At 37.7% G+C, this 19368-nt stretch overlaps 1 protein-coding gene across 1 annotated transcript in view; it reads right to left on the reverse strand.

Moving 5' to 3' along the window:
• Positions 1-517: 517 nt before the first annotated feature.
• LOC139727118 (rho GTPase-activating protein 17-like) overlaps positions 518-19368 on the reverse strand; it is a 93970-nt gene continuing 75119 nt past the window's right edge. The window contains 2 exon segments of the mRNA XM_071638102.1: positions 518-3468; positions 15613-15913. Coding sequence (XP_071494203.1) covers positions 2979-3468; positions 15613-15913 — 791 coding nt within the window. The 3' untranslated portion in view covers positions 518-2978.

Here is a 19368-nt window from a genome sequence, read left to right on the forward strand (position 1 = left end):
ACTTCTTTCGAAGGCTGACAAAGTCAGTCACATCTATAATAATGAAATAATCAGTACAAATATTGCTGGAATAAAATGCCTCATCCTACACTTAATCTTTTTCATATGTTTTGATATTTAATGCTGATGTGGCAATCAAAAGGTCATGGAAATTGCTTGGCATTCTGCTCTGTTCTACCTTCATTATCTTGCAGCATCTGACATATTTCACACGAGTTGGACTGACATCATGTAACGGTTTTGTTATTCCAAAATTACTCCTACAAGCAATGGATGGTTTATCTTCAAAGTCTCTGTTCATCGTCCCACAGCTATCACCTACATCCTTGCACTCTTCCAAGACCACTTGAAGCAAGCATTCATCACATTACGATAGGAAAAGGCTGATGCATAGCCTCATCAAATGCTTTTCAGGAAAGTAAAGGTGGAAAGCAGAAACACAGAGTAACAGAAGGCAAAGACTGTGCAGTAAACGCTTTAATATTTCCTTCTCATAAGATGCTCATAAGATGAGTGAGTCAACGCCAAGATCAAATGTTAGAACGTGTCAAGCTAGTTCTTTCGATGATAATGTCTCTGGACAATATATAGTATCAGATGAGTTATAATGTGACCGATAGACCTAAATTTGCTTCGCATTCGTTTTACTACAACCTCACAGAGAGTGGTATCAAGATTATTAGTGGTATCAACATTATCTACAGTGATTACACTTGGGATATATCCTACATGGTTTAACTCCTTTATAGTTTTTCAGCTAATCAACTGTCTTGTAAATATTTCAAATATACTGCTAGAATCTCAACAGCATCCCCATCCATCCCCAACCTATAACACCAAATCAGAAGACATCTGAATGACACATTATTAGCATTTTAGTTGCATGCCATGCCATCAAGATTTTCTAATCTGGAATTAATTTCTTGTGTCCAGATTCAAAAGTGGCATTGGACTTCAGTATGGCCACTTATCATACTCATTCACACATTCATAATCACTGTGATATGAAATGAGTGAAACTTCCAAGTTAGACATGGGATACTTCAGCGTGATAATCTATAACTTTCATATTAAAATCAATTGGTCTGAGTAGAAGATAGACATTTTCAAAAAAATCACGTACAGATACCCTCACACAACAGCTGTATTGAGTTGTGAGCTGGCTACATACACCAGGCTCTGTGCTGTGAGAACAATGTAGGATGGCCCCACAAAACTACATATAAGGCGCTGTCAGACTGGCAAAAGATTGCAAAGTTTAAGATCGCGATCTTTAAGATCTCGAAGTTTTGCCAGTGTGACCGCAAACTTCCCGCGAAACTTGTCGCGAAACTTCTCGATCTGTTTGCGGGCGGTGTCTCCGAAATGCGGGGCCATTGTCACGTACAAATGTGCATTGTTACATCACAATCACTAGCCATCGGACGGCGCACTCTTTCTCGCGCGAGTACGAATGGCCCAAACTTCGCGATCTTAAACTTCTCGATCTTTTGCCAGTCTGACCACGCCTATAGAGTACAAAAATGTGATGTCACAGCCATTCATCGCCATGGAAACAGCTTCTACACAACCTCACCTGGCCCCAATATCTGTGAACACTATTGCTGCTACACATGTTTGCACCTGGTTCCAACCCAAGCTATGACATAATCACCTTGGTACTCTATACATATAAGATCTCATACAAACCTTAAATCTGGCTCAGAGCAGAGCAGTACCATGGCAACCTGCAGCAGCTCTTACAGTTTGCACAGCTCCAGAGATCACAGTCCTCAGAAGTGCATCGTGCTTATTGGTGTACACAGCTGTTGAAGTTCTATACAAGGAAATGGCAGAAACTTTTGCATGGAACCTGCCAGCACTTCTGCACAAAAAAACTCTCTTCTACTCCATGATTTGAAGAAGGAAAAAGCAAAGTGGCACACGGTAGAATGTGAACTATAACAGCAATACATTCATATCTCCATAAGATGTATATGCAAGTTCAGGAGAGAATCATCGTCCCTCTGCTTCTGAATGGAATGTGCCTGGCTGGCATAGACTGGGTATCCTATTTTGGAATGTACCACTTGTTGCCAGGAGGCATGGCTATAACATTCATCATCTGTTCTGTACAAGATGCACACACAGTTTTACATGCACACATGTTCATGCAAACAAAAATGCCTATTCATAGACAAGATTATGATGTAGAAGAGTTTACTGTTAAATATTCTATAACTGTGTTGTAGATTAATACTTATGTGCATTCTGCTCTCTGTCATTCCTTTCATATCTATTTCATATTCTCATCTCCCTCTTTTGGCTATACAGTTTGTGCATGTAATATGAGAATGATTGTTTGTGAGAAGAGGGGAGTCACGAAGGACAGAGACGATTATTAGAGAACTCTGCGTGGGACTACAGAAATGGAAATGAGAAAATTCAGAATCTACAGAGTCTAATTATTTGATAAAGAGTGGTTTCCAAATATTGGAAAAAAAACGATGAGGCAACATATCATTACACACAAGTCCTTGTTTGTCCTTTAATATGTATATATCAGAGTGCAAAGCATCATTTAAAGGGATGCAAATGATACACAGTACAATGGATACAGGGAACCATGTTCCCTCATTTTACATATCAACACCAGTTTTCATTCACTTCTTTTCAAATGCCAATCAAACAGGTATTAACAATCCAATAAAGTGAGTAATCATTATGTATAATCTAGAAATTCGATTGCAAAGATAGTGTCTAAAATATATCTAAATCAAGCTTGCACAACGTAGGCTGCCACTGAGATTCTGCAAAGACAAGAGAGGGGTGCCTACAGTCGGAACACTGCAGACCAAAGCAGCACATTTTCCTTTTTAGTATCATCATAAATATCCGTGCAAGTTTATTTGGTATTAGTGTACAACATTCTCGTGATAAAATCACGACACTGCCATCTTGCAATTCATAAGTCTTCATCTCTCCACACCGGAACCATGTCACAAGTCGGTGTCAAAGCTCTCTTGATTCTTGACACCGTCTTTGGCTTCTGGTGGTTTCGCGCTGGGTGGCGGGGGCGGTGGTGCTGTCATGGGTCTTTGTAACGACGTTGCTTTTGGTTTGGTTGTCGGCGACGGCGGAATTGTGGGCACTCCACTTCCGTCGGTGCTGTCACGTCCTGATCCTGGGCGCTCCTTGGTCGGACTCGGTACTGTGGGTTTTTCGAGTTTGGGCTTCTCCGCAATGACAGGTTTTCCAGCAATTGGGGGCTTGTCCGGGGGGCGTTCTGGCTTGGCTATCGATCCATTTGTCGTCTGCGAGGGCGACTCAGAACCACTGTGATTGTTCTGCGTGGCCGCAGCTGCTGGGGGTGGGGTGTTCCTCGCCAGGCTGTTTGTCGGGGAGGGGTTCGGCGAAGCACTTACTGGAGGGGGTGGGGCGTGTGATCTTTTCACTGACTTCCTGGGAAGGGTGGAATTCCTTACAGGTCTGGCGGAGGAATGAAGAGGAAAAACCAATGAAACATCAACAAATTAATACATGCAGTACAACATTACACAACAACTTCACTGAAATGAATTTCGATGCAACTCATGTTCATTCAATAAAAGTTATTACTTCATGCAAGGAAGACGGAGAGACAGCAATCAAGTAGCAAAGAACTCATATCAAAAGCATTCAAAGTAGCTCCTTTCCAGACTTGAAGCATAGTGCTAAGAAACTGAGAAAGCTTAGAACTGCTGCAATAGCATTTACTTGTTTCCCCCAGAAGATGCTTAAATAAAAATTGCAGAAAAGACCAGCAAGAGTGGCAAGTGATAGCTTGTGTATCTACAACTAAATAGCTCGATGAGTCCTTTTTTAAATGAGACTGATATGTGCACACACTACAAGTGCAACAAGCAAACTGCTTTCATTCACTAAGTGAGGTATATTTAAATGATGCTTTACATATCCAGTGTTCCCCACAATGGCTCTCTTGTCCACAAACATTGATGGCAAAAAAAGAAAAGAAGCTAATATCAACCCTGAAGTACAGTTTCACAAGCAGAGCAGAGCACAACAAGAAAAAAAAGGAGAAAAGATATGTAAAAGTGGTCAGCTTAAAAAAGAGAAGCAAATAACTTTGAGGTGACTGTCATTTATATTATGCACAATCTTATTTTTTTCTACCTTTTGCCCAAGTGAGAAAAGCAAAATGAAAAACAGAAAGTCATGTTTCTTACACAGACACAGGTATGCTACTGTAAAAGTGGACATTTTTGCAGTGCGGAAATTTCTGCGCATTTCGCACTTCCATAAGCTAGTGCAAAAATAAAAGCATGCAAATACTTTTGCATGCAATACTTTCATGTAATCAATGTCCTGATTCCACGGAATTAAAAACCTGCAAAATTAATCCAACCCAGCCGAGCGCGAAAAATAACTCCCACCAAAATATCCACTTTTACAGTATTTGATAATTCAAATGTCATGAAAAAAAAGAGCATCTTGATCCCACAAACCACCAGGCCTACACTTTATGAAAGCTATTATGGATGTGAGCAGAAGACTACAGCATAATATGGGACAGTGCATTTTCTCTGAAAACAAGCTTGGCTTCTGTACTCTTGCAGGCAACAGACATTATACCATAAATGCCCTGTTGGGATGGACCTATTGTAGTCTAATGTGATGACATCACTAGCATCATGACATACCATCCGACATAAATCACAGAAACTCATGAAATAAAGAAATTAACGGTGTGATGACGTCGACATTACAGCATAGTATCACTTAGAAAGAGGCTGATTTCACTTTTCTTCATTTCTTTTTTTTTATACCCATTTATGTCTGCTTTCTAAAATCCTGAGCATATTTTTGAATATTTGCTAGACAGTGCTAAAATGAGAAAGCAATTATAAATCCACTTTCAATCAGCAAATCATTGGACCATTAACCCTTAAAATGACATGTTGGTGCATAATTGTAATCATAGTCAAATGGTAACTATATTTGTTACATAATTGTTTTACTTCAATTTAAGCTGTGCAGGTTACACTGTGACACATTGTTCAGTAGGTGAACTTTACTTTTCCCTCATGGCCTGCTAACAGCACCTGAAATCTAATTGCTGGCAAAGAGAACACCTCCTATTGTCTTGCTTGAAAATACGGGGTCATCCCACTAGACCGACACCCACGGGTCATACAGCCCACAAGTTCAACATTGAAAACAGGTCCATAAGTCATACAGCTCACGTCATACAGCCAATGAGTTCGACACTAGGCAAATAATGCCCACGTGTTCGACACTAGGTAAAAACCGCCCACGTGTTCGACACTAGGTAAAAACCGCCCACGAGTTTGACAGATACAACACGGGGCTTAATGTGTCGGTCTCGTGGGCCTTGTTAGCTTAGTGTTGAACTTACAGGCTGTATGACTCGTGAGCGGTATAACTCACGGGCTGTATGACTTGTGAGCTGTATGACTCGTGGGTGTCGGTCTCGTGACATGTACCCGAAAATACACCTGTCATCGGAGCATGAGCATCTTTGCCAAAAATAGCAAGATCTTGAGAGCAGATAGCTGTGGGATTTTCTCAAGAGAGAAAAGCAACCGCGCAGGGAGAGAGTGTCCATCATACCAAGGTAAGGAACTTTTATCATGTTAAAGTTTTAAAGTTTGCAATCTAGTGCATACTTATGAAATAATGTGACTTTATCTGACTGAAAAAAAAAAAACTTGTCCCAAAATGTATTCTTTTTTCCTTGGTGGTTGGAAATCTATGCTTTTCTCTTTTTTATTTGGGTCTTTTTTGTAAGGTGTGAGGTAAAGCACCTTGTCAGGCATGTGAGTGTGAGGAAGAACCCCTGGTGCATGAGTCTCATTTGGTAGGTCTGCCTCACTCAAATTCAGCCAATGTCTAGGCATGCTGCACCTTAGACTTGTGATACTGGGCCACATACCAAAATGCATCAAAAAATCATTGCAATTAATTTCCCATGAATAAAACCCCTTGTTTTTAAATGGAGCATTGCAAGTCAAACAGAGACAATTGAACCAAAGGCACCCATTTCAGCAAATAAACATGCCAAAGTATACCAAGCAATAGACAGAATTCAAAGGATAATGGGTGCTCAAGAATTTGGTAATCAACATTTGCACAGCTTTGGGAACAAAATCAATTGAACAGCGCAAAGAAAACGGCATATCTCTTTCCGATGCAAAGTTGAAAATTAGCTGATAGCGTACATCACATTTTGTTTCAATCTGATAATTATATGACTTCCAATGACATGTTCAACACAAATGAGGTTAAAAAAAGTAACAATCATTATGTAAATTTACTTAACTACATAACAGTATATCTTTAACAAACAATTAGGTTACATCTCAACAAAGCGTTTCTGACACATGATATATAATACAGTAATAACCAGACAAAATAAATATGGAAAGTCTACAAGAAAGAGAAAGGGTGATGATTCTGAAAATTTCTTAAATTCACTGTAAAGAACAAGAACCAACTAAAGCTGGTGCCATTTTGCAGAAAATCAAAATAATTAAAAAAAAACTTTAAAAAAACCCCAAACAAATACACAAAAACTCCACGTTTCACAGCTGCAAAATGCAATAATGCCACAAGACACATTCATTGGGTGTGAAGTGTACATGCCAAAAATAATTTGATTTTGGAAGAAAACAGAAAATTACATGAAAATAAAGTGTAACATTCAAATTACATTCAGTTGAAACAAAAGGTAATATTGAAAACATTATCACACTGCAGTCACACAAAGTGCAGACATTTTACTTCAACACAATGTCAAATAGTATGAATGAAACATTCATATCTTCTGATTGGTTAAATAGGTGTTCACAGTGATAGACAACAATATCTAATAAAGTGATGAAAATGAAGGGGATTTTTGACATAAAAAAGAAAAACTCTACTTCATATTCAATTTTGGCTGCTTGACATACAGAAAAAATGATATGCATAGACCAGTGACTGCTTCATTCAAGGCAGACACACACACACACACACACACAAAGAGAGTCATGGAATGCTGAAGTTTCACATGTGTTTGAAGAACAATAAAATCATTAACAGAACACATATTGTTGCTGGGGTGACTAGACCTTGTATCTCAAATTTTGGTGAAAATCATTTTTCTGAATTTAATGGTCAGATAATCAGTCAAGTGATGTCCTGACCAAATCCTAGCTGTCTTACCCCCAAAATGAAGGCACCATGGCATGTCAAAGGTTATGGTGCTTTGACTGCCATTCTTGGGTTCTTCTTTTTTTTTTCCTATCTTCTGAACATGTGACATTAGTGGGCATTAGATCTGCGACATGAACGCTAAGACCATGTAGCTTCACGGGTTGGACAATGGAAATAATTGTGTCACGCATGTGCAGTACACCATTTTTGGCTCAATAGCGCCGTCTTAGCATTCCCGTTGCAGACCTAAAGGTCATTATTGTTGAGATACGAGGTTTTGTCTCCTCAGCAGTGATATAAACTATCTGCTGAGGGGATGACATCATCCCCTCTTATGTCTGCCAATGGCTTGCTCTCAAATATTCACTAAATTTCTTGTTCTACACAAGGAAATGATAGCCACTGCATCAAACTTTTCTACAGTTGAAATGGTATAGCTGTGATGAATAATAGATAATACTTACTACATTAAAATAAGCGGATCTTATATCTTTTATAATAATGCAATGGACCAAAGAATAAATCATAATGGTATTTTATATTCAGCTGCTTTTCTACAATGTAAAGTTAACACTTGAGAAGATGTTTTTAAATTTCAGAGTACAGTAGCTGATTTGATTCTATGACAGCCGAAAGTTCTAAGATGGAAATTTAAACAACATTTGGCATGACCTTCGATGCTGCATTTGGTAAAGGCTGTTATTTTTGCGAGGGTTTAATTTTCATGAATTTTGCAAATCACTGTTGGGCCGCAAATTTAACAACACACGAAAATATTGTAAATGGACGGGCATCAGTACACAATTAATACAATAGCCTCAGTGTCACATAGCGAAAAAAAACCCCTAACATTTCCCAAAAATGCCTGTGACTTCCCCTCTGCAAATATATTTGTACACAAATATAACAGCTTTTACCATAACCATGGCAACTTTAAGTTGCACAGCATAATGAAGGAGATAGTTTCAACACAATACAGTGATCTTAAACATTTTTAACATGATGCAATCACTTGCATTTGTGATTGTGGTGTCCCTGGTTAACTTGTATTTTTTAAGAATGCAGTGGTGTGTGTATATATATACTGCCTGTACCCCTGGCATAGTTATAGGGGGGCTCTAGAGTGCATATCATGTGTAACTTTGTCCGTCTTGGTGCACCTGTTTAAGATGTGAAGCATGAGTACATCTCTGTGCATCATTGTTGCTCAAGTTCTGATGGTGATTTTATATGAATTGCAGATATCAATGAAATTTGGTGATGGAAATAATTTTGTTCATACACGTACATCCCATGACAGCATTAACCTAAATTCTGCGATGTCTTTTTCTCTGTTATCATGATACACAACAAGATTTTTTTTTCTCTGATCATTGACAAAGATGAAGTGAGAAATCAATCAACAAATGCTAAAATGCTTCAAGTCTGGAAAAAAAAGACTACTTTTGAGGATAAATAATTGCATTTATGAAACAAACTCATAGTTTACTAATTTCTAAAGAAAATAGAAATGTAACAGTTTGAAAACAGCCTCTGGATGAATTTCACTTTTTTTCCCTATCCTATATGTTGTATTGGTGACATTCTTTATGACAAGAAAGACAGAATTAGCTAGTTACACATTAAGTTCTCTCATTACAAGACTGAGGTACAAAAATTGTGAAAGAAGGTACATAGAATGGAGTCAGGTTTGCAATAGAATGCCATAACGGATGTATGCTTTCGAAAAAATGCTGGATAAACTGTCACACTTTCTTCTAACCTTTCTAATCTCATTAAATTTGAGACACCACAAGGTGTTAAAGAATGCTGCTAAAACAGAGTTTAAAAATACTTTTCTACCCAACAAATTATGGCTGAACAAATATTAACACTGTAATCATTTTTTCCTTTCACAATCACACTACTAATATCAATCTGTCTTCTAAATCAATGTTTCACAAAATCGTATGCAGGGTCATATTCTAACACTTAATGGTGAATACTCTTCACCAAGAGTTTTATATACTCAGCAAAAAAAGAAAGTAAACACTTTTTCCAGTTAATATTTTTCATAGGAGATTTTGATAAAAATCAATGTGTCATATACCAAATCAAAGATTATTTAATTGGCTATCAACCTGATAGGTTTACGCAAAGGGAAATTTTACGCATGAGTGAACACATTCACTTTTGTCCTCCAGAAAAGTAAAAATTGCAGAATGGGACATATTGAAATTCATTTGCAAATGCCCTCCAAGAAAGCAATGATAGCAAAAGACCAATTTAACATAACGAGAGGCATGAATGAAACAGCAGAAATAAGTTTCCGTTCCCTTGTTTCCCTTTATATTCAAAACAAGAACATAGTGGGGAAACTGAAGGTAGAACATAAACATTTTCCATCAATTCAAACTTTAAATGACATAGGGAGTAAGCCGTAAAGGTGATAAAGATCGACAGAATTTCTTCATTTAACCTTTTAATTAAGAAATTTAAGAATGCGTTCGAAAAATTCAAGAACCAAATAATATTTCACATTTTCTTAATTTGGACTAACGTTTCAAATTTAACTTTGTTACCATAATTTTTTCTCATGTCTTTTGACTGCGGATTTGACAGAAAATTTTTCATTTTCCTCCATTATTTTTTGCCTTTCTTTATCTTTGGAGGGTTACAGAGACATTATAGAGATCATAGGTTGATTTTTGCAAATTAATTTGCATTTCTATTGTTGAATTTGTCTTTTGTTCTCATTATCATATTGAAGAGCAAATACGCTTGAATAACAACTTGTCCATTTTGCAATTTTTACTATTGTGCCTTGGAAGAGAAAAAGGAATGTGTTCACTCATGTGTAAAGTTAACCTTTTCATTGACCTACTAGGTTGATAGCTAATTAAATTACCTTTAACATGGTATATAAAACACCATTTTTAGCCAGACAGTCTATGAGGAAGATGAAGTTGAAAAAGCATTTACTTTCTTTTTCTGCTGTGTATAGAGAGCAATGGGGAAATTTTTATACTGTTAAGGTGTTACACTAGAAAATTTGTATTCCTAGAGTTTCACTACATTCATTACAATATTCAGGGAAGTAGATGAAGAGTTAAATTTGCTGCATAGATTTTTCACGATGGAGACATTGTATCAAACTTTGTTCCTAGTTTCTATCAACATACTTTGTGGTTTCCTTGCACTCCTTTTTTCCCCCGACAATTCTCTGTTACGGGGATAATTCTTTTTTCTTAAATCTTTGTTTCTATGACAACTGCTCTAATCCCCTGATACTAGTTTCAAAGATAACAATTACAAGCCAGAGGTATTGATTTTAGGACCTGATAACTTCACAAAATTTTGGAAGACAGGAGGACAAGATCCTACCAAAAAAAAGAAAAAAAGATTTTAATCTATCAAGTTATGTACTTAGAGATTTGTTTGATGACCCAAACTCTATCTGCCTGTTGTTGGAACAGTATGCACACCTCCCAACTGTTCTGACTGAAAAATGGGGATGATTTGGCTCAAAAGTAGGAAAGACAGAGCAGTTTTCATAGGAATGTGAAGTAAAATTATCAGGAAAAAAATAAAGGAAATTCTTATTGAAAAAACAACAACAAACAAACTGGGAATTGTAAAAATTCAGATCTTTCCTCCAAATTCAGAATGGTTGGGAGGTCTGAGTATGCCTTCAGAAGCAGACTCTATCACTTAAGTTATGTTCAGCTGAAGTAGAATATGATATATTTATATATATATATTTGCTATATAGTAATATTATACTACAAAAGGGAACTCTATCTGGAGATTACTTTCTGCTACAAAAGTCATTTTCCACAAGCATATCTAAAGCAAGCTTGACTCCATGTCTACCGAACCTTCTAGTCTCATCTCAAGGTAGTAGCTCTTTTTTTTTTTTTTTTTTTGTCTGAACAAGTCAAAATAATCTGTGTCAAATCTGATCTCATATTACCACAAAACTGACCTGAAATGATGATTTGGATACCATTCATTTTGTTTCAGTGCTAGAAGCCTACACCTGATATATTAAGATAAGATTATTTTTTGTTATTTTCTTTCTTTTTTTGGTACTATTGAAGCCAAATCATACTACAGCCATTAATGACAATAACTTCCATTACCAAACAGGCTAACAGCTGATGACAAAATGAGCAATTGTCCTACTGAGACCCCAAAATTTTGATATCCAACCAAACCAAATAAATGTTAGTCTACTTGAGCAGATACACGTGTTAAAATGTCAACCTAACAACAAAGGATTTGAAATTGATCACAGGAGCTTTTACTTTGGGCTCGCTCACGTCAATTCCTCTTTGAAATTTTGCAGTCTGATAAATTGACAACTGAGAGCTACTACCTTGAGGTTTTGATAGAGAGATCTTCAGAAGAGAGAGAAAGAGAGAGATAGATAAAAATAATGTGTTGTCATAGTACCTAGGGCTGACATGCTGCATGCATCGACACTACAGGTGTGGGCTAGAGGACTGTACTTGAGAAGGCTGGTGATGGGGGTGGGATGAGAGGAGGAGGCTTTTCTAGAATGGGGCTGTCTCGGGGTGGAATTAAGGGGGGCGGTTTATCCCCCGGAGACTTATCGCGGGGTGAAGCTATGGGCGGGGGTCTGTCCCCAAGCTGGATATCTCGGGGCGGAATCGGGGGCTTTAAATTGGAGGAGGAGCCCTCTCGAGTCAGGGGAGAGGGCTTCTCACTGGGAGGCGGACAGGGCGGCTTGGAGCGGGGTGTCAGGGGTGGAGGGGCTCTAGCGGGAGGAGATGAAATAGCGGTAGGCGTTGGTGGAGATGGAGGAGACGGGAGTTGAGAGGTTGGTATAGGTGGCGGTGGTGGGAGAGGGGCTCTTCTTTTAGTTACATGGACTCCTGCTGGACCACCTCTATTTTTGGGAATTGTTCATTTGTTTGTTGGTCAGTTTGTTTGTATATTTGCGATTTAGACCACAAATATATGCATATTTGAGAAATACACATAGTTGCAGTGTTGGGGTCCAAGAGAGAGGGGAATGAGAATGGGGGGGGGGGGGAGAAGGAATATGATTGGAACAAGAATAGGTGAAGGGGTGGGGAGGTATAGTGGTGAAAGGAGGGTTGTTGCATTATTTCATAGAATATAGGAAAGTAGGGAAGAATGGGGGACGAGTTTTGGTCCAGGCAGGTATTGCATGATAAGAATCGGTGCAAATGTGGGTGGAATGGGGGGTTGGGAGAAGGAGAGAAGAAGAAATAAACAGGCTCAGTCATTACACATCACAGAATGAAAGTCAGTGATTATCTGGCTCCACCCGGCTCATTCCTGTGTTTCCATGGTAACACACTTCGTAACAACTTTAACACCTCCAGACAAGGACTACTCCATGAAGCCAGGGAGCCCTTGATGAATACAATGAATACTGATTTGAACTATTCATCTACATACCCTACAAGACTGACATGGACCTAAACATGTTTACATGTGAAGAGTTTGATTGCTTAATGAATTGATTCCAATCTTGTAAAGTTGAGATATTAGTGAACAATGGTGCCAAAAAAGACAAGTAAGACAATAAATATAACGAAAATATGAGATATTTTTTATCATAACAAGTGAGGTATCGCTGCAAAGGTTCTATTTTAATCTATCTGATGATGGACTTATTTCAAAATATTTAAAAATGGCTTTTAACCCATTTTGCAACCAAACTCTTTGTGCATTTCTTAAGGAAGGAAAAAATGGACATGAACAATATCACCTTCTGTCTTTGCAGGCATCACAAAGGAAGAAAAAGACAGTGTTTTTTAATAAAGGGATGGTACAGTTTCAGTAGGGCTTCAGGCTTCCAACATATAATTATTTGATGGTGATTTTTTGAGATGAGAATCTCCTTTGAAATAGGACAGAGCATATCATCATGAGAGGAATTCAAAGTTTATTTGATGAAAAATTGGTTTGGAAATGGCTGAGATATTCAAAACAAAGTGATCTTAATGAAAGGTGGGACTCACCTTTTATCAAAAATTGTTTTGCTTCACTTTATTTTTGGATATCTCAGCCATTTCAAAACTAATTTTCATCAAATAAACTTCAACTTACTCTTAAAGTTGTATGCTCTGTAACATTTCATAAAGTGGTTTCTGAGTATCTCCCCAAAATTTAAAGGCTGAATCCCCACCTCACCCAATACTATACCATCCCTTTAAGTAACTTCTGTACAGTTTGGAGGAAAACAACTGAAGGATAAGAATACAAGACTAACACAAAAGTCAAACATTATTCCTTTCCAGAAATGGGTATCATACTGCACTGTAACTGCCACATATGCATCAGAGGGTGCGTTCGAGCGCTCTCCTAAAGCGAACTGTACCATACCATACCCGCGCCAGAGGAGCGCTCGAACGCTCCTAAAGTGTACCATACCCGACTGTACCGAGCCAAAAGTGGACCACTTCCCGATGTGCTCCAAAAGCGTACCAAAAGCGTACCAAGAGTTCGCTGTAAAGCATGCGCGTATCATGCGCATACGTCACAATGCAAAGGCTTTGTTCGGGACAGCTGTAAGTAGTTCAAGCGCCAGGTGGATGACATTCTTGCTACAAAACTGCGTGACCATTTCTAAAAATAACTTGTGAGGTACGCTTTCTCAACAGAGCACTCGAACGCTTCAAATCTGGCACGGTTGGGTACAGTACGCTTTGGTTCAGTTCGCTTTGGTTCGCTTTAGAGCGCTCGAACACACCCTGTATTTCAACATCCACTGATGCCACTTATATGCAGGAGTACCTTGTCACTACGACATCAAACAAGTATCACTCCAAAGAGACAAGCTCACCGCACAAGAGTTCTATTTTTTTTTTTCTGAAAAATCTAATGCAAAATACAAAAGACTTATATATATGACCCTGCACCACCAAACAAACAAAAAGTTGCCAGACATGGATTTTTAGTTTAGAGCATATTTTGAAAGAGCAGACTTCAAGCTTTTAATTGATGTATAACTCAAATCAAATGGACTCTCCTAACCTATCTAAATATTGAAAAGAAAGCACACACTCCAGAAAAAGTGTGAACTGAGAAAAGAGGCTCTGAAGCACAGGGTCTATTCAAGCGTTTAGTCTTCACCAAGCACACTTTCCTGTTCATTTTAAGATACCAAATTTTTCCCAATGGAGAAGAAGACTTGCTCTTTCAGAAAATATTAAAAAGTCAAGATTGACCAAATTGACCCTTTTCACCTGTTTTCAGTCCTCACACAAAATCAGTGTGTGCGACTTTTTGTTCGTTTTGTGATGGACGGTCACATAATATGTTGTATTCCATCAAGGCTGGAAGGGTATTTATAGGCATCCTACCCCATTAAAAGAAAACACAAACTGGCTTTTAAAGTATGAAGACACAAACACACTCAAAACATCAGCCGTCAATCTTTAGTTTTCACTTTAAAAATTTTGTGCAGTTTCTTCCTTGCAAAATTAAATCAAGTATATTGGCATCACTTTTGCTGTGAAGACATTCATTCATTATAGTTTAATCCAAGTATTTCTTTTCTCATTTTCTTTTCTCTTCTTTCTTTCTTCATTGCTTTTTGAATGAGAGGGGTGGGGTGGACCATTTCCCAACTTTTCTGTCCTCTGCTCTTTAAATCTATGAATTGTTTCTCCAAATTTCATCACACAAACAACACACATACACACACACAAATATCTATATCGACATATATATGAAAAATTTCAGAAACTTTGATGAGAGTATTTCTAAGCACTGTTGATGAACGGTATAGAATACATGCTTTTATACAAATGTAAACTCAGATATTTACTTGATTTACAGTTATGTAATGCTGCACTACTATCAAAACGTCTTCACCATGAAACTTTCAGCAAATCACATGCACTTGTATAGAATGATATGGCATGCAAACTTCTGTCCTGTTAGCATAATATATGATTAAGCATGAAAATATGATTTCAATGAAGTCAATCCATTCAATGATCTTCATCAGAGGCATAACATCTAAGATTGTTCATACAACAAACTTAAGATATAACATCTTGTGAAACACAGCAAAGATAACAGTAAGCATGAAACATGGATTATCATAGTTTCAAACACAAGCACAGTCAAATAGTTTAAATAGAAACATTTGGTCAAGATCACAGCAAAGACAAAATAGGCATGCGGAAGGCATGCAGAAACTCTTGATGCCAGATTAGCACACCGATACACAAAAAGCATGAGTTCAGTTACTAGACATTGAAATACTAAACGACATGAATCTTTTGTACTCTGTGCTAAGGTGCAAACGTCCACAACAGTGCCCTCACTACATAATCACATGCAAATGACATGCAAATGACATGCACAAGAAAAGTAAAAAATCTTCTCTACTGGTCAGTCACCATGAATATGTTAATGAACCCTCATGCTTACTTCTCAGCTGGTGGAGGTGGACCAATGCCGTCTACGGTGACCTGAGGGGCGGATGGAGAGGGGTTAGCAGTGGCGGGTGCCACGCCCACTGGGGGGTTTGGTGGGGGCCCGAGGGGCGGGGAGAGAGTGTGGTGGTGGGGGTGGGGGTGCTGAGGGGGGACGGAGTGGGCGGAGGGGACCGACGCTGACGTGATGAGCAGGGACTTCTCGTCCGGGCTCTTGTGCTGTTGCGGAACCAAGTCTGGAACTGAGTTGGCTTTTGGCGAGGGCGACGTGAGGTTCAGCGTTGGAAAGTCCATCTCTGTGGAGTTCAGGATGGGATCGTTTGTTTGTTTGTTTGTCTCTATTGGTATTTACAGTGTAAGTGATTTTAATATGCACAACAATTCTGCTCTACCAATGCCTCGTATCTTTAGCTCAAAACAAGAAAGGTATTCACTTTATAGAATTACACTGGACAGGAAAACTTTGTCAGCATTTGACATAACCTTCCTCAACAAAAGACTGGAATTGAAAATAACGAATACATTAAAGTGAAATAGACTGTCACTGGGAGATTCCGCTTTAAAATCTACACCTGCACGCATTTTCAATTTGTTTTTTGGGGAAAAATACCTTTAATTATTGTGTTGTGCTAAACACAAGGCTACAAGCCTGTGAATGCACAATGATAAGGCACAGAACAAAGCTGTTAACCTTTCTTAGTTGTTCAAAAATTTCCTCATTTCCTTCATTTGTAGGCACTGTACACTGTGCACTGATTAGTATTCCAACTCACCATCCATGCTTGACATATATTTTTCACAGTAACAAAGTTTGTATGATTTGACATTAGTGTTATTTGTTAGATTGGCATGGTTTCTCATATATGTTTGTTGAGGGATTACTTTGCTAGAAAACAAGTTGGTAGTGGGGTAAAACTATTAAAATACAGTGCAAAATTCAATCTACGCTGAATGATGTAAAGATGTTGGGTAAATAATGTTAGTATTAATTTTGTTGTAAGTAAAAAGCTTATGAATTACATGGGTATTTTCTCTTCAAATTAGCAATCATCTTCTTTTTTTTAAATAATAAATCTGCACTATTCTCATTAACCTTCCTGATATTGCTTTCACAAAGGTTTTTTTAGGGGTAGGGGAGAGGTTGGGTATTTTTTTTTTTTTAAACTTCAGACACAATAAGGTTTTGCAGGACACAAAATGTATCGAAAGTACAACCGCTGCAGCAAAGACTAACTGGTTTGGAACCCTAGTGGATACCTATGTGGAGACCAAAGCATCACCAATTTTCTGTTTCTTTTGCACCATCATTTTTTTCTTCTTCTTTCGATAAGTTGCGCAACACACTTCTTTCCCACTAAAGCAGTGAAGAGAGTTAGTGGTCTTATTAGCGTAGAAGAGACTCTACAGCCAGCTGGGCTGCAAGAATAATTGGTAGAGATGTGTAACCAAAGCACCTGACCCCAAGGAAGAAGAGAATTCTATGGCAGCGCAGATATGCCATCACTTTGGGCACTTTGATTCTGGCAAATTACGATTGTCTTACCCTGGGGAGAGGCTTAAAGTGTTACCGTCTAATTCTGTGGATCCTGAAAAAATGAGAGATTCGGGGGCGATTCATGGCATCAAGTTGAACGTGAAGGCTCTTTAAAGGGGCGGGATTTTATTTGGGTAACATCCTTTGTTCTGATAACATCTACAGATGTTCAGCGGACTGTTTAGGGAAGTGACAAATTCTCGGCGTCTTCACTCGAGAACGGATAAGGGGCATTTTCTGTTTTCCCTCCAGTACTGTGTATCATGCACAGAACTTTCCAAGTGATAGAAGCTACGATGTAGATGAATAAATAACAGAAATATTGATGGGACAAAACACTCTATCGATCTCTGATAAAGAAAAAGTTGACAACAAATGCTCAGTCTCACATGGCAGAAGGAAACAGCCTCTTGCATTCTTTTCATACGTTTTCTGAAATAACTGGCTGGTGGTACTTGAAGCAATCTCATGCATATTTTCCAAGAGTCAAGAGATCTACTTCTATCATTTACAATGCAAGGATTGAACAAGAACAATGTATATGTGTTGCTGGTTTTACATATATAGATATGATAATAATATATAAGGGAGTATCCAAAATGAACAAACTGTTCAGATTTCTGGCAACGTATTATACCGTTGATCCCCAGCATGCAAACACAACATGAAATCCAATCTTTGTCCATCTTCAGAGGAAAGTAAACAATATCATGAAATGCTCAACAACAAATAAATTTTGTGAGGCATAATATACGGTTGATAAAAATGGAAAATTCTCATGCTCAAACTAAAAGAGTAATAAATATTGGTTAGAAGGAATTGTAAGGAAAGGTTAACTAAAAAGAAAAAAAGTGTGTCATAGAGGCAAATCTCTCGTCAACTAAAAATATACAGAAATCCAAAAAACACAGAATCTTTGGAGGAGGAGGACCCAATCTGGAGTTGGGAAAGAGGATTTGTTCATTTTTTTTAAACATCATGTATGATTTCAGAGGTTTGCATATCTAAATATTAAAACTGTTCGAAGACAAAAGTGAGGTGAGATCATCACAAAAATTCCCATATCAGAATCTTCCCAAGGAGAAAAATATGATATTCAAATTTTCCCTTTTAGAAAAAAAAAAATCTTTCCGAGAAGAAAAATATGGAATATTAATTCTGTATTTCAACAGATTATCTCAGCACTTTTTGTTCTCCTACTTTTTCCTCTTTTTTTTTGGTGATGTGTGCTCCTTCTATTTTTTTTTTCAGAAGGTAGGGAAAAGCCGTATGCACAGCATTTTGTTTGTTTGTCGATATTTCTTTCCCAAATGCTACAATCAGCCCTTTTTGTTCCCTTTCCCCAATGCGGTGGTCCAAAATCTGAACTACAGCAAGCATGAAACAAAGATTTGCCTTTGGCACCTAGTAACAAATGAAAGGGGATAGTTATGGGATGTCGATTTGCCAAATCAACCACCTTTGTAACACAATACCTTGTGCCGGGTCTAAAGGAGATTAGCATCCCAAAATAAAGGGACCAAAAAGAAAGTGAAAAGAAGGAGGGAAGGGAGAAGAGAGAAAATAAACAAATATATAAAGTAAAATACTGTAAAGACCATTTGATATCCTTTCCAATATATTATGAAAAGTCTACATACTGAGTACTTTACCAATGTAAAATATATTCAATAAAATTGACCCATGAATTATATACTTGATACTTTACCCATGAAATAAATATTTAATATAGTATAATGAGGGGTACTATCTGGCTACTAAGAAGAAAAGAAGAATCATTAATTGATGATTGCGCTAACAGTTCAGACCAAACAATTACCATCATCCAATTAATGTACAAAAACACTGTAAGTGACCTTAATTATAACAAAGCTATTCTCCTTAGAAAAGATACAGTTTAGTTTAGGATCAACAGCATTCTCATTTAATCTTCACTTGTGTGAAAACATCATAAGGTAAACAAATCATCTAAAATAAGCAGTTTTTCAAATTATTCAAAGTCTAGTGTTGGGCAACCAAAACAGAACTGGATGAAATTGTTATCAACTACATATTTTTTTTTCAGTTGTACAGGTACTTTCATTCAAATTCAGAATCTTTTGCTCTTCTTTTTCCTTTTCAAACAGTTGGAGAATATTTCAAACACTGCAATCAAAACAAAAATAACCACAAACTTTTTTATTGTAGGTTCCGTTAGTCTATGCCATTGAATACCCC

This window comes from Diadema antillarum, unplaced genomic scaffold (genome assembly GCF_040938485.1).
Source record: "Diadema antillarum isolate AM-2024a unplaced genomic scaffold, OU_Dant_1.0 scf00000017, whole genome shotgun sequence".
NCBI lineage: Eukaryota > Metazoa > Echinodermata > Echinoidea > Diadematoida > Diadematidae > Diadema > Diadema antillarum.